At 38.1% G+C, this 17895-nt stretch overlaps 1 protein-coding gene across 3 annotated transcripts in view; it reads left to right on the top strand.

The window, feature by feature from the left end:
* rasgrf2b (Ras protein-specific guanine nucleotide-releasing factor 2b) overlaps positions 1-17895 on the top strand; it is a 52091-nt gene that overhangs the window by 19875 nt on the left and 14321 nt on the right. For 2 of the 3 annotated variants that reach the window (XM_041999688.1, XM_041999687.1), the window contains exons 4-16: positions 3982-4071; positions 4201-4337; positions 5801-5917; positions 6129-6208; positions 6856-7049; positions 7199-7308; positions 7389-7507; positions 11205-11365; positions 11459-11525; positions 11925-12061; positions 12551-12633; positions 15528-15776; positions 17166-17258. In XM_041999688.1, the coding sequence (XP_041855622.1) occupies positions 3982-4071; positions 4201-4337; positions 5801-5917; positions 6129-6208; positions 6856-7049; positions 7199-7308; positions 7389-7507; positions 11205-11365; positions 11459-11525; positions 11925-12061; positions 12551-12633; positions 15528-15776; positions 17166-17258 (1637 nt within the window). The remainder of the gene's footprint in view (positions 1-3981; positions 4072-4200; positions 4338-5800; positions 5918-6128; positions 6209-6855; positions 7050-7198; positions 7309-7388; positions 7508-11204; positions 11366-11458; positions 11526-11924; positions 12062-12550; positions 12634-15527; positions 15777-17165; positions 17259-17895) is intronic. The other variant, XM_041999689.1, reaches the window with a different exon arrangement.

Genomic DNA, 17895 nt, shown 5'->3' with positions numbered 1-17895 from the left:
CATGGTCCTCCACAATGGTTGTCTCAGTGCTAAAAAAAAAAACTAAATATAGCAATAACAGATTTCATAAAACTGTATTTTTTGTCTTTTTTTTGTTTTTTCAAACTTCTATATTCAGTCACTCAACAGCCTGCCCACGCAGCCCTGTGATTACTCTCCTGCCATGAATCACATGAAGAAGCATATGTATATACCTATATATATACTTGCATACCTATTGGTATGCATTGTGTGTGGGATTTCTCAGAGCTGTGTTTATGGCTGTGAAGAAATGGGTGTGAACGGTGCTCAGTCAACCCTAAGTGTAGGAGGAGAGGCCCAGTGTTCAATAAAGACAGTCCATCAGCCTACTCACAACCATGCTTATCGAACGCGACACATTTCTGTGCTGCCATCGCTGCACCGTAAAACTCAGCAGAGCCTTACAACAGTGGTAATTAGAAATAATTACTCTTCATTCTTATTCAGACAAACGGTATATAGTTATCAGTTTACACAAATTAGATCAATAGCACTGTTGTTCTGAAGCAAACAATACATGACAAACACTACTTTGACTCTGGACATCAGTGAGCTGAAAGGCTGAACAGAGACCCAGTAATGCTTATGACATATATATTGTGTTATTTTATCAGTTCATCAAGCTCTCTTGTATGGAAGCCGAGAGCAACCGGGCTTGCATGTTTTTTTTTAAACACCGTTTTCTAGTAATCATGAGATAATTTATCTTGTTATCTCAAGAAAAAGAGGCTGGAGCTGCTCCTGGTCCATCACGGAACCATCACAGAGAAACAAACATTCAGTCAGACTCGCAGTGACTTCTAGCAAGAATTTAGAGACTTAAATCAGCCTAACATACATGTCTTTGGACTGTGAGAGGAAGCCAAGAGAGAACCCATGCATACATGGAGATAACATGGAAACTCCACACAGGTTACCCCCAGAAATCTACTTGTTATGAATTACAGAGATGTGGGGATGAGAGCTTAGCCATTGTCTTCTTCTCTCCCTACACCTCAACTGGTGGATCCAAGAGGCATCCCAGTACAGAGCTGTTCTGTGCTGGGATGCCTCAGTACAGCAAAGAGCGCAAGCTCATCTATCACTGATCAATATGTCAGATTTTACTTCTGTCAATACGGACAAAGACTGAAATTGCAAGGTGTCTGACTAGTAAGTTTTACCAATCACCCATTCACATAATTACATGCATACACTGTAGCCCCTCCCATCAGCTGTCATGGTGTCTGCTTTGATCATTAAATCAGGTGCCACACACTTATGTTTGAGCTCACCTTAATCATCTTATCTCAAGAAAACAAAGTTTGTTTTCTCGAGATAACAAGAAAAAAATTAAGGAAAAAAATCTACATTTGATGATATATTTTTTATGTTTGGACAATTTGAAATGCCTCTTCATTGTTACATTAAGGTTTTATTATTCCAGGAAACAAAGCCGATGAGACAAAACTACAGTTAAATCCTCATGATCCTGCATCCTCTCCATGTTGCTGGTCATGGGATGTGATTTCCTTGCAAAAAATATTAAATCAAGAGAAAATGAATTTGTGAAAATGAAAATGTCTTTGGTAATGCAATTCTTATAAATGTAGGTTTAATATAAAACATACTGATTGGTTGAAGTGATAGCTCAATTAAAATGTAATTTTATTATTTTTGCAGTTATTGATCTGAGTAAATTTAAACTTATAGTTTCCAGCATAATTACTCAACCCCCACTACATGGATCATTGAATGCAGTGGGACTTAAATAATTCAGCTTGTAAGTGCACAGTCAGTGTTTCTGTATTTATAAAAACTATTCTTTTGGAATAGAGCTCAAATTAAGTAAAGTGAGCTCTATCAAATGAACCAAATTACATAAAAGAAGAAAAAAAAACAACAACAAATATTTAAATGACTCTGCAGAATTTGCCACATACACCCTGTACTGACATGCACTCAGAAATGTCCAGAGGGTGCTACAGAGTTATTCTTAATGTACAAGGACTTGATTGCAACTGAATTCTGGTCTGAGTACCAGTTTACCTCAGGGGATGCTATTTGCTCAATAGGGCAGCTGTTAACGTCTCCATGAATCACACCTCCTCTGTTGTTTCCGATTCTGTCTCTGCTCATTTGAGTCAATAATCGCTTGTATAAATTCTTAGTTCTGACAATTTTGTTCTGTGGGAAGGAAGGACATGCTTGTTGTTGTAATTCTCCTAAGGAGCAACAAGTGTGGTAGATATTTTTCCCACTGCGCGGTGCGATGATATCTCATTGGAAGGATGCTGGGATCCTAGCTGTTAATGAAAATGCTAACGAAAGTAATCTTACATGAGAAACATCTGCATGTGTAATGGAGCTGCTCATGAAAAAAGGATTAGCCTTTCAGAACTGGTGCGCAGCTGGTGATTCATCTCATTAAAACATACTTGTGTTTGTTTGTTGTTGTGTGTATTGCTACATGTTTAAAAATAATTCAACCAACTAGCCACTGTAACTGTCAACTCTTGGCAGACTGCCCCCCCCTGTTGCCATTTGCATGATAGTGAAGAGAAAAATGAAGATGAAGAAGTAGCTTAGCTTCATATTCCATGCTTTACACTTTACACTGTCTCAGTGAGAAGAGATACTAAAGAGGCCTGAATGTAAAAACAGTAGGTTAAAGTAATACTGTGCTAGAAATTTCTCCTAACCTCTAATTTGTTCATTTTATCCCTGAAGAGATATTTGAAGTTGCTCATCACTCTTACTGGCTTCCCTCAGTTGACATTAACTTTATTTTGACTCTGTCTTTGGCACAAGGCTCTAAAAATGTAATAAAACCTGACATCATTAAACAGATATAACCCTTCTCATGGATCCTTTCAGAACATGGCAGCATTATACTGTTTGTGCCTCACAATGTTATGAAAGCCTTAATTTGCTTACCACCAGCCAGAGAATCACCCTCCCCCTTCTCTCTCTTTCTGAATGAAGGCAGCAGTTAGTTAATGAGGAAGTCTGATTATTATCAACACACTACTAATTCACTGAACACATGCACTCTGAATGAAAATCACATATTCAATACTGAGGCAGGATGTTGGGGTAGGATGTTGTTTTTTGTTTCATTAAATCATATTTTTTCTTGCTTATATTCATTTAATTCACAAATACATTCCAGTATTCGCTAAGGTACTGTCCAGAATTTTGCTATTACAGGAGCAATTTTTAAAACAATTGTGAAAAAACATCATAGTAGTGACAAAATTAACAGAAATCCCTACCCAAAAATACAACCACAGATTAAAACATATAAGACAATACACAAATTTGAGAACTAAAGTTGAAACTAGTTGCACATCAGTGTATTTGTGCCTGCATCATTAAAATTTGATCACATTAATGATATTCTAAGCTGTTATGGACGGTCTGTTTTTTTAGTGTCTAAATCTTGGAATGAACTGTTCGGCCAATATAATGAGAAGGTTATTCAGTAAATTTTGTTACCTTTCAATCAAAATTACAAAATTTCATTATTGGATTTTTTTTTCAGATCTTCTATTATAAAACGAGTCCCAGAAAGAGCTTATTTCCACACTGATAAAAGAAAAGTTTTTTAGTGTCAGCCTCAAAAAATAGCCTTTTGTTTCTGTGACTGGTGACTCTCTGGTGAAAACTGTCTTTAGTTGTTTTGTGAGTGTCTTTAGCTTTCTGTGTATTAAAAAAAGTGAGTTAGCCAGTTTTTATTCTAGTGACAATATATGTAAAATATAAAAGAAAATTCCATACTAATGACAAAGAGAAGATAAATAAAGTGTGTGAAGTTAAGGCCTCTGCAGGGTTGAAGGGAATTCAGCCATTTGATTCAGGTGTTTGGAGAAGGGATGCATCTAAACGTTGCAGGTTAGTAGCTATCAAGAACTGGACCCGTGGTTTAGAGTGACACTTTTTTCCATATTTGTACTTATATTTTCTGTCCTTTTTTTCAAGATTGTAGCTCTGAACAAAACTAAGGCGCGGATGAGGCCTTATCATGTTTACCATGAAAACGAAGATCCTGATATCAAAAAGATCAAAAAGGTAAATAAGTCAGAACAACATGATGATATTTTATTTACTGCTAATAGTAGCTGTTCTGGCTCCCGTCCAAGCAATATTTTTGTACGTCTCTCATTCTACTTCTCAACTTTCTTAACTTTGTTGCCACAGGTGCAAAGTTTCATGCGAGGCTGGCTCTGTCGCAGGAAGTGGAAGATCATTGTACAGGACTACATTTGCTCTCCTCATGCTGAGAGCATGAGGAAGAGGAACCAGATCGTCTTCAACATGGTGGAGGCAGAGACAGAGTATGTAAATACATATTGCCCAGAGCAGCAACGCACACTGTAGCAAAGTGTCATGGCAGCATTGTTATCTCACTATGGAAATATTAGATCCAAATGATTTTTTGATCATTTTGATGAAGCGCCATGATTTGGTAGCTGTGTGGACGTAATTTAGTTTTAACTGAATTTAATTAAATAGATGTAAATCTATCAAATTGGGTGAAGGAGTACTCCACCACTCCTGCTGATTTTTATCTGGAACAAGTTAAACTGGATTTATACTTGTGCGGCATCTGGGAAAGGTTGGCTACGATGTCACTGAATTTGTGCGGAAACCGCGGAAGAGAAACAGCAACACGACGCAACAACCCTACACTTGGGTGCGAGAGCACATTTCACCAGAGCTAGCTACGCCAGCCCTACCGTCGCAGACACCGTGCAAGAATAAATCCAGCTTCAAGCTGTGATTATTAACAATGAGCACAAATTACTGTTGCATAAATGGCATCTAGATTTGTATTAGTGAAATAAAATTAAGATAAAAAAATATGCAAACGATCCTTAAAACAGCAAAACCAGAAAGTTTATAATCAAAAACTTTATTAGTGTGTTTCTATGAATACACTGGTTATTGGACTGCATTTGTATTGCCCTTTTCTAGTCTTATGAGACCACTAACTTATCCTCATTCATACAGCACTTCTACATTATGATTTCTATACTAAATACTTTTAAATATCAGAGAACATCCACTGCCCGGTGAGCACATGTGGGGGCAAGGTGGAGTTCAACATCAGGGGAAGCAAGGAATTAAACCACCAACTTTACAGTCAGTGGACTTTCAAACTGCTGTTACTCACATTACTAATACCACATTTATCTCTTTTAGGCTTAAGTTAAAAAATACTTTTCACTTTTGAGTTTTTTACAGTTTTTTACAATTATATGGGTCATGACATGTCATGACATGCTTTCTGGTGCAATTAAGCTGCGTTTTTCCAGCATTTCTTGAAACTAAATCATTTCATGGTTTCTTTGTACTTACACATACTGATCAGTGGGTGGCAATATTTTGGGTTTTAAATATGTAGTTGCACACTGTCCCTTTATCGTAAGATGCTCAGCTGTTTACAATATGCAATTCTAAACAGTGGCTTTTCTTTAAACACTGTAACTTGTATCATTCATTTATTTTTCTACCAGAGTGTGTTAGTTGTGTGCTGTATAGCTATAATACAGAACAATTCTCTTCATATCTCAATGTAAAAAAGATTTGCAGTGTGCATACAGTAAATTAAGGCAAAACCATTGTTGCCAACAGATAAAACACTTCAAAATCACAAAATTTGGGAAATTGTATTTTCTAATATTGCATTATTAAAAGAACATTAAAATTGAAATTGTCTTTATTATTGTTTTTCCATGTGTTATTCCAGCTAATACATTGTGTTTTTCTGTTTGCATGTGTGTGTCTGTGATGACAGGTACGTCCACCAGCTCTATATTCTGGTCAACTGTTTCCTCAGACCTTTGAGGATGGCTGCCAGCTCCAAGAAACCCCCCATTAGCCACGATGATGTGAGCAGTATCTTCCTCAACAGGTGTGTGTGTCTGTGAAGAAGTATTTTTGTGACTGTAAAAAAATATATATATATATATATATATAAATATATATATATATATCTTTGATTTTAAATTAATGTCTGAATTGTCAGTTATGCAAGATGCACGAAGCAAAACACAATCAGCATTAAGAAAAAGGCATATATTTAAAAAATATTTTCTGTCTTTGTGTTTTCAATGCGTCTTCAGTGAGACCATCATGTTCCTTCACGAGATTTTCCATCAAGGTCTGAAGGCGAGGATAGCCAACTGGCCCACTCTGGTGTTGGGTAAGCTGTAACTTGACCTCGCATGAGGCTCTAAACACACTAATACGCTCTGTGCTCACACTCTAAATCCACTCTGCAACATCACGGTCAAATTTATGGTGGTTCTCCTCAGAAAGTCTCATTCAGACGTCACTGTTGATGTCACGCTCCCCTCTTTGTTTTCCTATCTCAGTCTGCAACCTGCAGACTCATTGTCTTGACATTTAGTGACCATCCAGACCAAAAGGCATCCCACTATTTCACCTCCTGAAACAAAAGCCGCCTTCAACCGATAAGCATCACCTAGGAAACAGACTCATGAAGGATGTGGCAGTGAATTATTTGTGTCAAAAAGGATAGAATCTCAATGATTAAACATGCCAATCTTTTCTCACTCTCTTTGTTTCAGAATAACACTAAATCTAAATTTAATTTCTAACTGATTTCTATTGTGTTTCAGGGAGATTCTTTGTTGCCTTATTAACACTTTTCTTCAAATTCTGGCTTCAAATGACATGCTGTTTTTTAAACAGGGAGTACTGAACTCATCAATAAAACAGAAGAATTATTAGCTACTGGCAGACTATTCAGGATTCACTGATTTTTTTGGGATGTTACCCTCAAATGAGTAACAAAGTGCATTCACAAACATTGTTTTTGTTTTCTAGCTGACCTGTTTGACATCCTGCTGCCCATGTTAAACATCTACCAGGAGTTTGTCCGTAACCATCAGTACAGCCTTCAGGTTTTGGCCAACTGTAAGCAGAACAGAGACTTTGACAAGCTGCTGAAACAGTATGAGTCTAACGCTGCTTGTGAGGGAAGGATGCTCGAGACCTTCCTCACCTACCCCATGTTCCAGGTAGATCATAAGCAATACTTCATCTTAGTTCACAAACGTATTATAACCCAATTGAAGTCCATATATTTCTACATCAGTTTTTGCCTCCATCTGTGGTCTGCGTAAACTTTGCAAATTTTTTTCACAATGCTTTTTTCCCCCAACAAAAGATTCCTCGATACATCATCACATTGCATGAATTACTGGCACACACACCTCATGAGCATGTGGAGCGTAAGAGCCTGGAGTTTGCCAAATCCAAATTAGAGGAATTGTCCAGGTATGTGTCCAGTTTGTCACTTTGCTCAAACATCTTGATAGTGAATGCTAAACTAACTTGTTGTGTGTGTGTGTGTCCAGAGTAATGCATGACGAGGTGAGCGACACAGAAAACATCCGCAAGAATCTGGCCATAGAGAGGATGATAGTTGAAGGCTGTGATATCCTGCTGGACACTAGCCAGACCTTCGTCAGGCAGGGTGAGTTTGGAGTTTGGAGCACAGTGCTACTCAGCAAAGTGCTCAGCTTTGAGACTCTCCCGTCTGTCAGTTTGTAATATCTGCCATTTGGTAAAATAATAATATAAATGATACAGTGATGTCTTGTACAAAAGGTACATCTGGCTCTGTTAGCCTGCACAGTTCAAATGTGGTTCTGCGATTTTTTTCTGTCAGAATCAGCTTGCAAAAAAAGTTAAAAGACTGACCTATTAGCAACAAGTCTTTTATTTTTATAGATTTGTTCCTAAGTACTTAAAACCAAAGCTTCAAACCTCTTTTGTTGAGTGAAATCTCACACACATGCTGCAACTTCCTACATAAAGCACTCTGATTTATGTAGGTATGATTTTCGTAAATGTGTAGTTGCTTAATCAAACAAAACAAAGTTAACGCCTGGTCACTGTGTTGATAGCTACAGCTCCTAACTGGGTCTTTATTTATTTTTTTATTATATTAAAGTATTACTGTGAAACACTTAGTCTATTAAGTTTTTGCTTTTGCTGGCTTTATTGTTCTGTCCAGGGTGTACTCTGCCTCTCACCTGCTAAAATGCTGGGATAGGCTCCGGCTTACCCGCGACCCGTAATGGAATAAGCGGTCAAGATAATGGATGGATGGATGGGCTTTATTGTTGAGCAGCAGTGCCCTTTGAACTGAGCCAAATTTCTCCATAATCTGCACCAATATTTACTATAATTCAAACACAAAAGTATGGGCTCAATATAAAATCAAAGATTTTGCAGGTGTAAATTAATGTTTGCAAATAATTTTAGAGTTTGTGTTTGTAAATCAAGTTTGTCATCCCGAAAAATTCAAGTTGGTGAATGTGCAGAAAAAGATTTGCATGGTTGTTAAAAAAGATTTGTATTTGTGGAAAATAATAGAAGTTCTTTGGCAAACATCCTGTCCACAAGTGCATAACTGAGTGCGAGACTCTGAAGCTGGGTTGCGAATTTTGTCCGTCTTTTTACGTCTATCTGATTGGATGGTAACTAATCAAACTGTAGAGAGTAAGCAGCTTCCTTGCAATATTATATACAAACATACAGAAATACAGTGGTGTGTGGAAATATTGCAGCGGGAAAACTGTCAAAGCAGTAAAGGCTGCTGCACTGAGGTAAAGTGATTGTCTTAAGAGTTAGAACCCGTAGGGGTCAGATGTGTGTATTTAAGAGTCTGATCGGCCAAATGTAAAAACTGTTTTTGAGACAGTTTGTCTGGCCTCTGTGGCTTCTATATCATTTGCCAGAGGGAAGAAGGCAGTAAAGTCCCCGGCCCGGCTGTGAGTGATCAGAGCAGATTCACTGTGTTAAGGTTTTGCTGGACCCAGGAAGGAGCAGACAGCTGATCCAATAAAGAAACAACAAAGTTTATTTGGCAGACCAAACACAGGCTTGTGATGAGTCTTTCAAACTGGGAACAGAATTCTTCTGTAAATGGAAGTACAGAAGAAAAATAGGAACGTTAATTCTCAACAACTGATACTAAAATCAAAAAATCCTTGAATGGCCGGCGTTGTACCACTAGGTAAACTAACGATCTGGCGATGAGTGGACTGCAGACTGGCTCTTATGTAGGCAGGCTGAGTCAAACAGCAGCAGGTGAGTAGAATCTTTCATTAGCACCACTACCACCACGCCCAGTAGGAGTTCTGAGCCACAAAAGGAGCAAAAAGAAAGAAATATAACAAAATAGAAGCCAGACAGAAATACAGTTCCTGACACTCTACAGGAGAGATGTCATTTAAGAAATTTACATGCTACAGCAGTAAAAATATAAAGGACAGTCTGAGAGAAAAAGAGGATAACACACAAAAAAAGGGGGACAGCAACAATAGCAGCAATAGCAGCCATAGCAATTAACTATGCACATATTCCACAGTGTGTTATATTAAGAAATATTAAAAAATAATAATTAATTATTTACATACAGTTGCACAAAAAAACTGGTGTGAAGCAATGGGGTGTGATGAAGTGGCAAAAAAACAGAGTGATGAGGCTGACAAGAACTGAATTGTACATTGGGTGTTATATGGAGCTGTTATAAAGTATGATGGTTATAAGATGGAATGATCTGCGCTACATCCATCTGTCTGCCATCTCCGTGATGGAGTCTAGTGAGCAACCCAAGACAAATCTAGCTCTCTTAACTAGTATGTTAAGTCTCTTCCTGTCTCTGTCTGGGCTGCTCCGTACACGATGGCATAGAAGGCTGCAGAGGCCACAATAATTTCGTAAAATGTCCAGAGCAGAGCTCCATGTACACCAAACGACCTTAGCCTTATCAGCAGGTAGAGGTGACTCTGGCCCTTCCTATATAAGGCATCTGTCGGTTTAGTCCAGTTTTTTGTTGAGATGAAGACCCAGGTACTTCAGTGAGTATACTAGTGCAATGCCTGGGCCTTGGATGTTTACTGGTGTGTGAGAAAGGGGGTTTCTGTAGAAGTCAACTACAACCTCCATGGTCTTTCTGGTATTCAGGAGCAGGTGATTTTGCTCACACCAGTCCACAAAATCAGCAATGACCCCCCTGTTCTCCAGCTCGTTCCCCTCTGACACCCAGCCAACAATGGCAGAGTCATTGGAGAACTTCTGCAGATGACAGAAGGGGGAGTTGTAGCTAAAGTGTGAACAGGAATGGTGAGGGCACATCCTCTGGGGGACCCCGGTGCTACAGCCAAAACAAGGGGAAATGGGATCTTTCCCGAAGGAACCAGTCAACACTTTTACAGCTGAATTTTGGATCAACTGAGAGATATTGAGGGAGGTATTTGAACAACCAGCTTAAATTTTATTTCAGTAGTTCAGTGTAGTTTCATGTACTAAAAGTATGAACCAGTTTTTTGGTATCAGTATGAAAAAGGACACGTCTTATTTCGGCAGTATTGCAAAAGTGGAAGAAGTCAGTTTTTGTGTGTGAGTTAAATAACAAATCCTGATCCCAGGTGGCAGCAAAGCCAGTGTGTTTGTTGGTTTTTCTTATAAGGCTGAGTTTTAGTCCACCACATCTTACAGATTCAGATACTGGGAGTATAGAAATCCATGCCTCAGTATTGTTATCTTCCTCAAACCGTTCATGTGCATCTTTTGCCATGTGATGCAACACATTGTCGGGGGCTGTGCCAATGAAGAGTACTATTTCCACTGGTTTGCAACAATGTTTCAAGTGGGTTTATGCCAAAGTACCACCCACATAAATGTGCGGACCCAATGTTTCCCAGCTGAACACTGTACTGTACTAAGATAATCAATGTTATTCACCTATCAGCAGTTTTAAAGTTGCAGTTGTTGGTTAAGTGATAGCTGCTAGTAAGTTAAACACATACCAAACTGCCTTACACAGGAAAGGAGGCTGTGATTTTCTTGCTGTGGCTGAGTCATATATCAGAGGATGAAATCCTGACAGGAGGTTTGACAGTGCATGTCTTCTACTGATACATGTTTCCTGTAAAATAAAAAAAAATCCGGCCTCTAAACCTGTTTCTATAAACTCCTTTTTAATGTCATTGCTCTGCAGAATGAATGCATTAATGCACATGTGCAGGAGTTCCTAAGTATACAGGAATGTTAGTTTTTAGTCTTGTTTGTGCCATTGCAAATGCTCTGTACACACAGCTCCTAGTTTAGTGTCAGCTTAGTGAAATGTAATGTACTCCTGTGTCCCCCCTGCTCCACAGGCTCTCTGATCCAGCTGCCATCAGTGGAACGAGGGAAACTAAGCAAAGTCCGTCTGGGGTCTCTGTCTCTGAAGAAAGAAGGGGAAAGGCAGTGCTTTCTCTTTACCAAGCACTTCCTTGTTTGCACTCGCAGCTCTGGGGGAAAACTACACCTTCTTAAGGTGACAACACTGTTAATTGTGTTGTGTTTCACTGCCTCAAAGAAGATATTTTTGTGTAATTTTTTCTGCATATATTTTTTTTAATTCTTGCAGCAAGGTGGAGTTTTGTCCCTAATTGACTGCACCCTTATAGAGGAACCTGATGCTAATGATGAGGAGTGTAAGTTTATCACATCTATGAAATAGTGTGTCCATCTTGTCGACGCATGAACAGCTCTTATTGGCTCATTTAGGCCATTCACCACTCAGGTGGAGGTTAATTAGGTGTCAAACAATTAATATCCAAAAATGACTTCGGTTTAAATATCAGATGCTAACCCCTTTAAATGTCAGGTTTTGATCTTTTAACATTACAGTATTATTATCATTTCCTCCCCCGAGGATTAATTTTGCAGTTAGTGAGACTGTCAGCAACACACACACATAAGGAATAAGACAATTACATGTGTTTGGATACCTAAAGGCTGTATAGAAGAAAATAGAAGGTCTTCTTAATTAACCCTTTATCATTCTCTGTGTGTATTCATATTTATGTAAAAGCTTTTTCTCTGTAACACAGCCAAAGCTGGTGGTCAAGTGTTTGGCCAGCTGGACTTTAAGTTGGTTGTTGAACCATCAGACTTACCGCCGTTTACTGTGGTGCTGCTGGCACCATCGCGGCAGGAGAAGGCTGCGTGGACCAGCGATATTAGCCAGGTAAAGGAAAAATCACACCAACATACACCCAGACAAACACAGGATAACAAGAACATTCAAATAGCTAGAGCTAGTCTCCACTGGGCATAGAGAGGGCTTAGTGATAAGTAAACACAGAGTGTGGTGCAGTTCCCCAAGGCCAAGTTCAGCTCTCTGCCTCGGTACTTCACAAACAGCATGTCACCCTGGATTAATTCATGTCAGAGAAATACAACCACAGCTTTAAATGGCTTGCTTTTTTATGTCAGTTTCTTATCAACTATATTTTTTTAAACAGTTTCAAAGCAGGTCTCCATTTCTTTAAAACGAAAAGTAACCAGACATTAAAAACATTCTCAGTGTAAATCCAGAATATTTCAACTTTGCCGTGTTTTATGTCGTAAGCCTCACCAGCATAAGATTCTCAACCATCTTGAGAATCTTGTCTTTTTTCCCTGTTCCTATTCGTTCACTTCTCTAATTAGCCGTCCTTTCTCTTTGTCTATACAGTGCATAGATAATATCCGCTGTAATGGCTTGATGACCAGCGTATTTGAGGAAAACTCCAAAGTCACTGTGCCTCACATGATAAAGTAAGTACTTTTGTGCTAGTGAAAAAAAAACACCCATCTCTTCATGCCACGCATCTGTTGCAAAATAGATGTTAACGCCATAACTGTATGGAGACTAATTAGATTCAAAATCATCACAAATATTTGTTAAGCTCTGTCTCACAAGAAAATACTTCATACAAAGATTGGTGAAGGTGAAATTTACTTACATAGCACATTTACAACAACCCTTTTGCCAAAATTTCTGTGTGATGAAATAATTTCAAACACACACACAGCAAAACAGAATAAAAAGTAAAAATTTAAAATAAATTTTGAGCTTAACTCAACATTTTAACAGTTTAAAAGCGAGTACAATGAAGGGGGTCTTAAAGATGCACCATTTAATTTTCTGACCTTAGAACTGCATTTTCCAACTGGTTTGATGGCAAAATTTTTAATATACGTTTCTGAAGCTGTCGCTACCTGGAAGCACCCCAAGGTTGAGAAACTGCACTTCACAACTTTTGCCTCTGGGAAAAGCGTGCAGCAGAGTTTCGCTTTACTCCGCGCAGATATCACTGGACAGTGGTTTCCAACACACCAGCAGTATTGAACATTGATTTAGCAAAGAAATGTAAAAGGACATTATAGGAAGAAGACAGGAAAAGAAAGAGCGAATAAACAAGAGATAAGATGAGTAAACATAGGACTGTGTTTTACTGTCTGTATATGCATGGTGAATGCAAAATCAGCTGTCGTTTAGGGGGGCACGTCACTGAAAAGAATCTACCAAAGTTCTGTAGTGCATCTCTAAGTAGCAGCTCCTTTAAGTATAATGGAGCCAAACTATTTAAAGCTTTATAAACAAGTAACAAAATCTTAACCCTTTGAAGCATAGTGTTCACTACAGCGGACACATATTTAAACGCTGTTTTTAAATATATGCGTGGGTGTGGATCATACATTAGCAACTTTATTGGACTTTAGTGAATCACCAATGCTCTGCCACGTATAAAGAATAACTGCATTTGATATAGTATATATACATACATTGTAATTACCAAGTTTGCCTCAGTGATAGACAGGACAAGAAAATGAGCCAGGTGTTTTTATAGAAAATCTATATTATATTAATATGACAAGATATTATTTTATAAATATTTTCATAGATCAAATAGAAAAATCAATGCACAGAGTAAAAGTTAAAATAAGATTAAAATACAGAAAAACATCAATGTGCATGTCTGTAGAAGTAAAATATTTTATTTTAATAAATGTGGTACTGTTTTGTAATAATTCATGCCCCAGAGGGTTAAATTATCCTAAAACTAATGGGATTCCACTGGCGAGCAGCAAGTGCAGGGCTGATCTCATCGCCTCCTCTCAGTCAAATATAGGCAGCTGCGTTCTGAGCAAGCTGCAATACTACTGGGACATAATGACCAAGTGGATGACTTTCTCCAAATATTTTCTTGGCAGTAAGGATTTTGCTATTACAAATAGCTTTGAATGAAAAAAAGAACCACTGAGATGATCTGCTGTTTGGTTTAAAAGCATTATCAATAAATATTCCAATATTTTTAGCGTGAGGTTGACTGTATGAAGTCAGTGAACTAAGAATGCTAATAGCACTATTAGCTTAGTTTATAAGGGACATATATATATATATATATATATATATATATATATATATATATATATTTATATTTGTGGATCATCTATAAAGTTGTGGTAGGAAATGCGTCTATGGGGCAGCTGCTTTGCCAACTGAACAAAACTCCACACTTACAGGAGCAATCAGCTATTGCAAAATGACTTATTTTTCCTAATCTTTCCATCTGTTCTTTTTGCTCTTGAAGCACAACATTTCTGTGATAATATACTAACTGTATTGCTCTGGTCTCTTACGTCTTCTATTGGTGACAACTCTGACAGAAACAGCTGTTAAAATTTCCTGCAGAAACAATCAAGGTGATTATTGCTGTGTGAAGCTGCAGCTATCTTCAGAGTTAAGTTTTTTCACTTTACCCAGCAGTGTTGAAACAGATACACAACTCTGCTGTAACTAGCAGAGCTGTGTGGTGTTTATTGCTAAAGCCTGTAGCAAAAACATTCACAGCTAAACAGGTGGTTTCTCACAGCTAACTTTTTTGCTTTAATGTCCCTCTGACTCAGACCTCCCCTGTGTCACACCAGCTAACACCTGTATGTCTCTCTCTCCTACACTCTAGCTCAACCTTAAAAGGGCCACACTGTTCTTTTAACACAGCACCATAAACAACATCATGTCTCTGCACATTGAGACATATCTCTTGTCTAACTAAAAGCAGATTTTTAGACTACACCTTTGACTCTTTTAAAAAGCTGACAACTTTGTGCGCCATTCTGACTAATCAGTTATTCGACTGCACATCCACAGATATAGGATATAGAGCTTTTATCTTACATCTGTCTTTATTTTGTGCAATTTCTAGAGTTCTTTGTATGCTCAGAAAAATTTTTGAAAAATGGAAATATCAATGCTAGCTGTCAGTGAGGTCGGCAGTTTTGTGTTCAAATTGTTTGCCATCCTAGTGCTAATTTGAAAATTTATGTATGAGACGTATGAAAATTATCAAGTAATTTCCTTCGTAGGCTATGGAATACCAATTCAGGGCTATTTTGAGACTAATTTCTCTCCATACACCTGGGAAAAAACTTTGCAACTGTATTGATTTTATTACTAAGTGTTAGCTGCTATGCTTTTTCTATCATTTATGCAATTACTGTTAAATATGCAGGCTCTGTACTCACTTCTTTATTACTTGGCTTGCCTTTTTATTTCAATCTATCTTTTTTTTAAACTACAATCATAACCTTATTCTTGCTTAGCAGCTCAGCAGTCACCCACGCATGGTTATGTGTGTGTATGTGTGTACGTGTGTATCCATTAGATCCGATGTGCGCCTCCATAAAGATGATGTTGACATTTGCTTCAGCAAGACACTCAACTCCTGCAAGGTCCCCCAGATCCGTTATGCCAGTGTGGAGCGGCTTCTGGAGAGGCTGACCGACCTGCGCTTCCTCTCCATAGACTTCCTCAACACCTTCCTGCACACTTACAGGATCTTTACCACTGCAGCGGTGGTCATGGACAAACTGGCTGACATCTACAAGAAGCCATTCTCCTCCATACCTATCAGGTCCTTACAATTCTACATCTAAAAATGCGTTAATAAACACAAAAATAGCTCATAAAGAAATCTATTTACAACATTTTTGTTTTTGTTTTTGTTGTTTTGTTTTTTTTTTTTTGTTCAGATTTCATGTCTGGACCAACATGAATGCCTTAAATCTAAGTTTGAAAGTGTTTTCTTAGCGTCCTCCCCCTTATCTTTTTCTAAAACCATCTATGAATACTATCTATGATTCAAATTATAGGGATTGTTTTGCACTTGGCAGGCAGATTTTTTGTCTTTCCACAAGGTTAAACACACACTAGATGAATTACATGCAAACTGTGTTTGATGGATCCACAGAACAGTTGCTTAAACCAAGTTTTTGGCGCTATCATAGGAATATACTGTGTTCAGGTGAACCTCTTCTCTCTCTCTCATTAGGATTCTGGCTGCAGAAGAATAGTGCATTCAAATTCTTTCCACAGTCACTTAACCCAGGTTTTTAACCTGGATAAACTTTGCCCTTTTCTCTGTATAAACTTTGGCCTGGATAAACTTTGCCCAAGGGCAAAGTTTAAAGTGTATAGTGTACTAGAATTATGTCTAATATTTTGATGTTTTTCAGTCATGCTAGTGATGGTTATGGTGCTACATGGTTATGGTCCCCTTTTGGCTCAAATGCTCATTACTTTTCTGATATTTATCTGGGCAGAAAAGCTGTCCTATTGTTATTTTCACAAATGTTAAGTTACCAAGTTATTTGTTTTTCAATTTTTTAAGTTAATTTGAGTTAGGCTGCATCACAGAAGGTCTAAAATACTTGGATGCAGCCACCATGGCATCACCCATTGGTCTGTGGAGTCAAGAGTTTTGAAGCCTGAAGTTTAGTGTTTTGGCCATCATCACTTTGGCCTTTTGAAATGAGAAGCTATAAGGGAGATATTGATCTGCCTGTGAACATCAGAAACTGTTCAAAATGCTTAAATTGGGATGCTAAAACTTTTTTTCTTTATATATATATATATATATATATATATATATATATATATATATATATATATGTATAGACTATGGGCCGCATACTGTATGTGTATACACAGATGTAGACAAAAACTCAGTTTTCTGAGCATCTGTTTATGATGTATTTTCTCCCATGTGCTCATGCATCTTGTATCATCATGGGAGACTGAACATCCTTTGGGCTGCTGTTCTCTGACTCACACAGTGTTTTCCAGCTTCCTCAGACACCCTTTCTATATCAAAAGGCTCATCGTCATTATTTTTCTACCTTCCCCTCAAGCCATCTTCTGTCTCTGTTGCATCTTCATGTCTACATCCAACCATTGCACACATACATTTAGTTATTTTTTTGTTCATCCATCTCATGTCTTTTCATGTCACTTCCATTTCCAGGGCACAGTACCACTCATTTGACCGTCTGTCTATCTCATCCATCTGTCCTGACTACTGTATGAAGATCAAGAAGATAGCCATGGATCAGTCTAAGTAACTGCTTCTTCTCTCTTTGCCTTAGCTCTTTCCATCTTTGTTACACTGCTTTTGCCTGTTCCTCCTCTCTTCTGGTCTGATAATGAACTGATGCATGGCTTTTCCCTTTACTTTGTACGAATGACTCTCATGGAGTCAGACAAATCTGAAACATTTCAGATGAGTAATATGGCAACAGAAATGGGGAAAAAAACATATTTCACATTGGCTGGATAGCTCAGTTAACAGAGCATCTGTCTCTCATGCGGGAGACCAGCGTTTGATTCCCCCCCAGGGGACGAATACGAGCACCTTCCAGTTGAGTCATTAGGCAAGACCCTTAACGCTACTGCCTAGCTACTGCCTAACCACTGTAAGCTGCTTCGGATAAAAGGGTTTGCTAAATGACTGTAATGCAATGGGTCCAACGGTGGATTTGTAGCTTTTTTTCTCACCAAATCACCTAATTGAAGCTGGTTTTATCTTTTCCCTCTGTTCTCATATAAATCCATTTTTTGGCCTAAATTCCTATTTAGGCAGTTTTATATTCATCACATACCTTATGCATCATGTATCTTCTGCCTTTTGCATCCTCTTTTCCTGCTGCTTGCCTTAAAGTTCATCAGCATCCACTTCTGTTTTCAGTGTATTTTCC

This window comes from Melanotaenia boesemani, chromosome 11, assembly GCF_017639745.1.
Source record: "Melanotaenia boesemani isolate fMelBoe1 chromosome 11, fMelBoe1.pri, whole genome shotgun sequence".
NCBI lineage: Eukaryota > Metazoa > Chordata > Actinopteri > Atheriniformes > Melanotaeniidae > Melanotaenia > Melanotaenia boesemani.
This window is presented reverse-complemented; position numbering and strand designations above follow the sequence as displayed.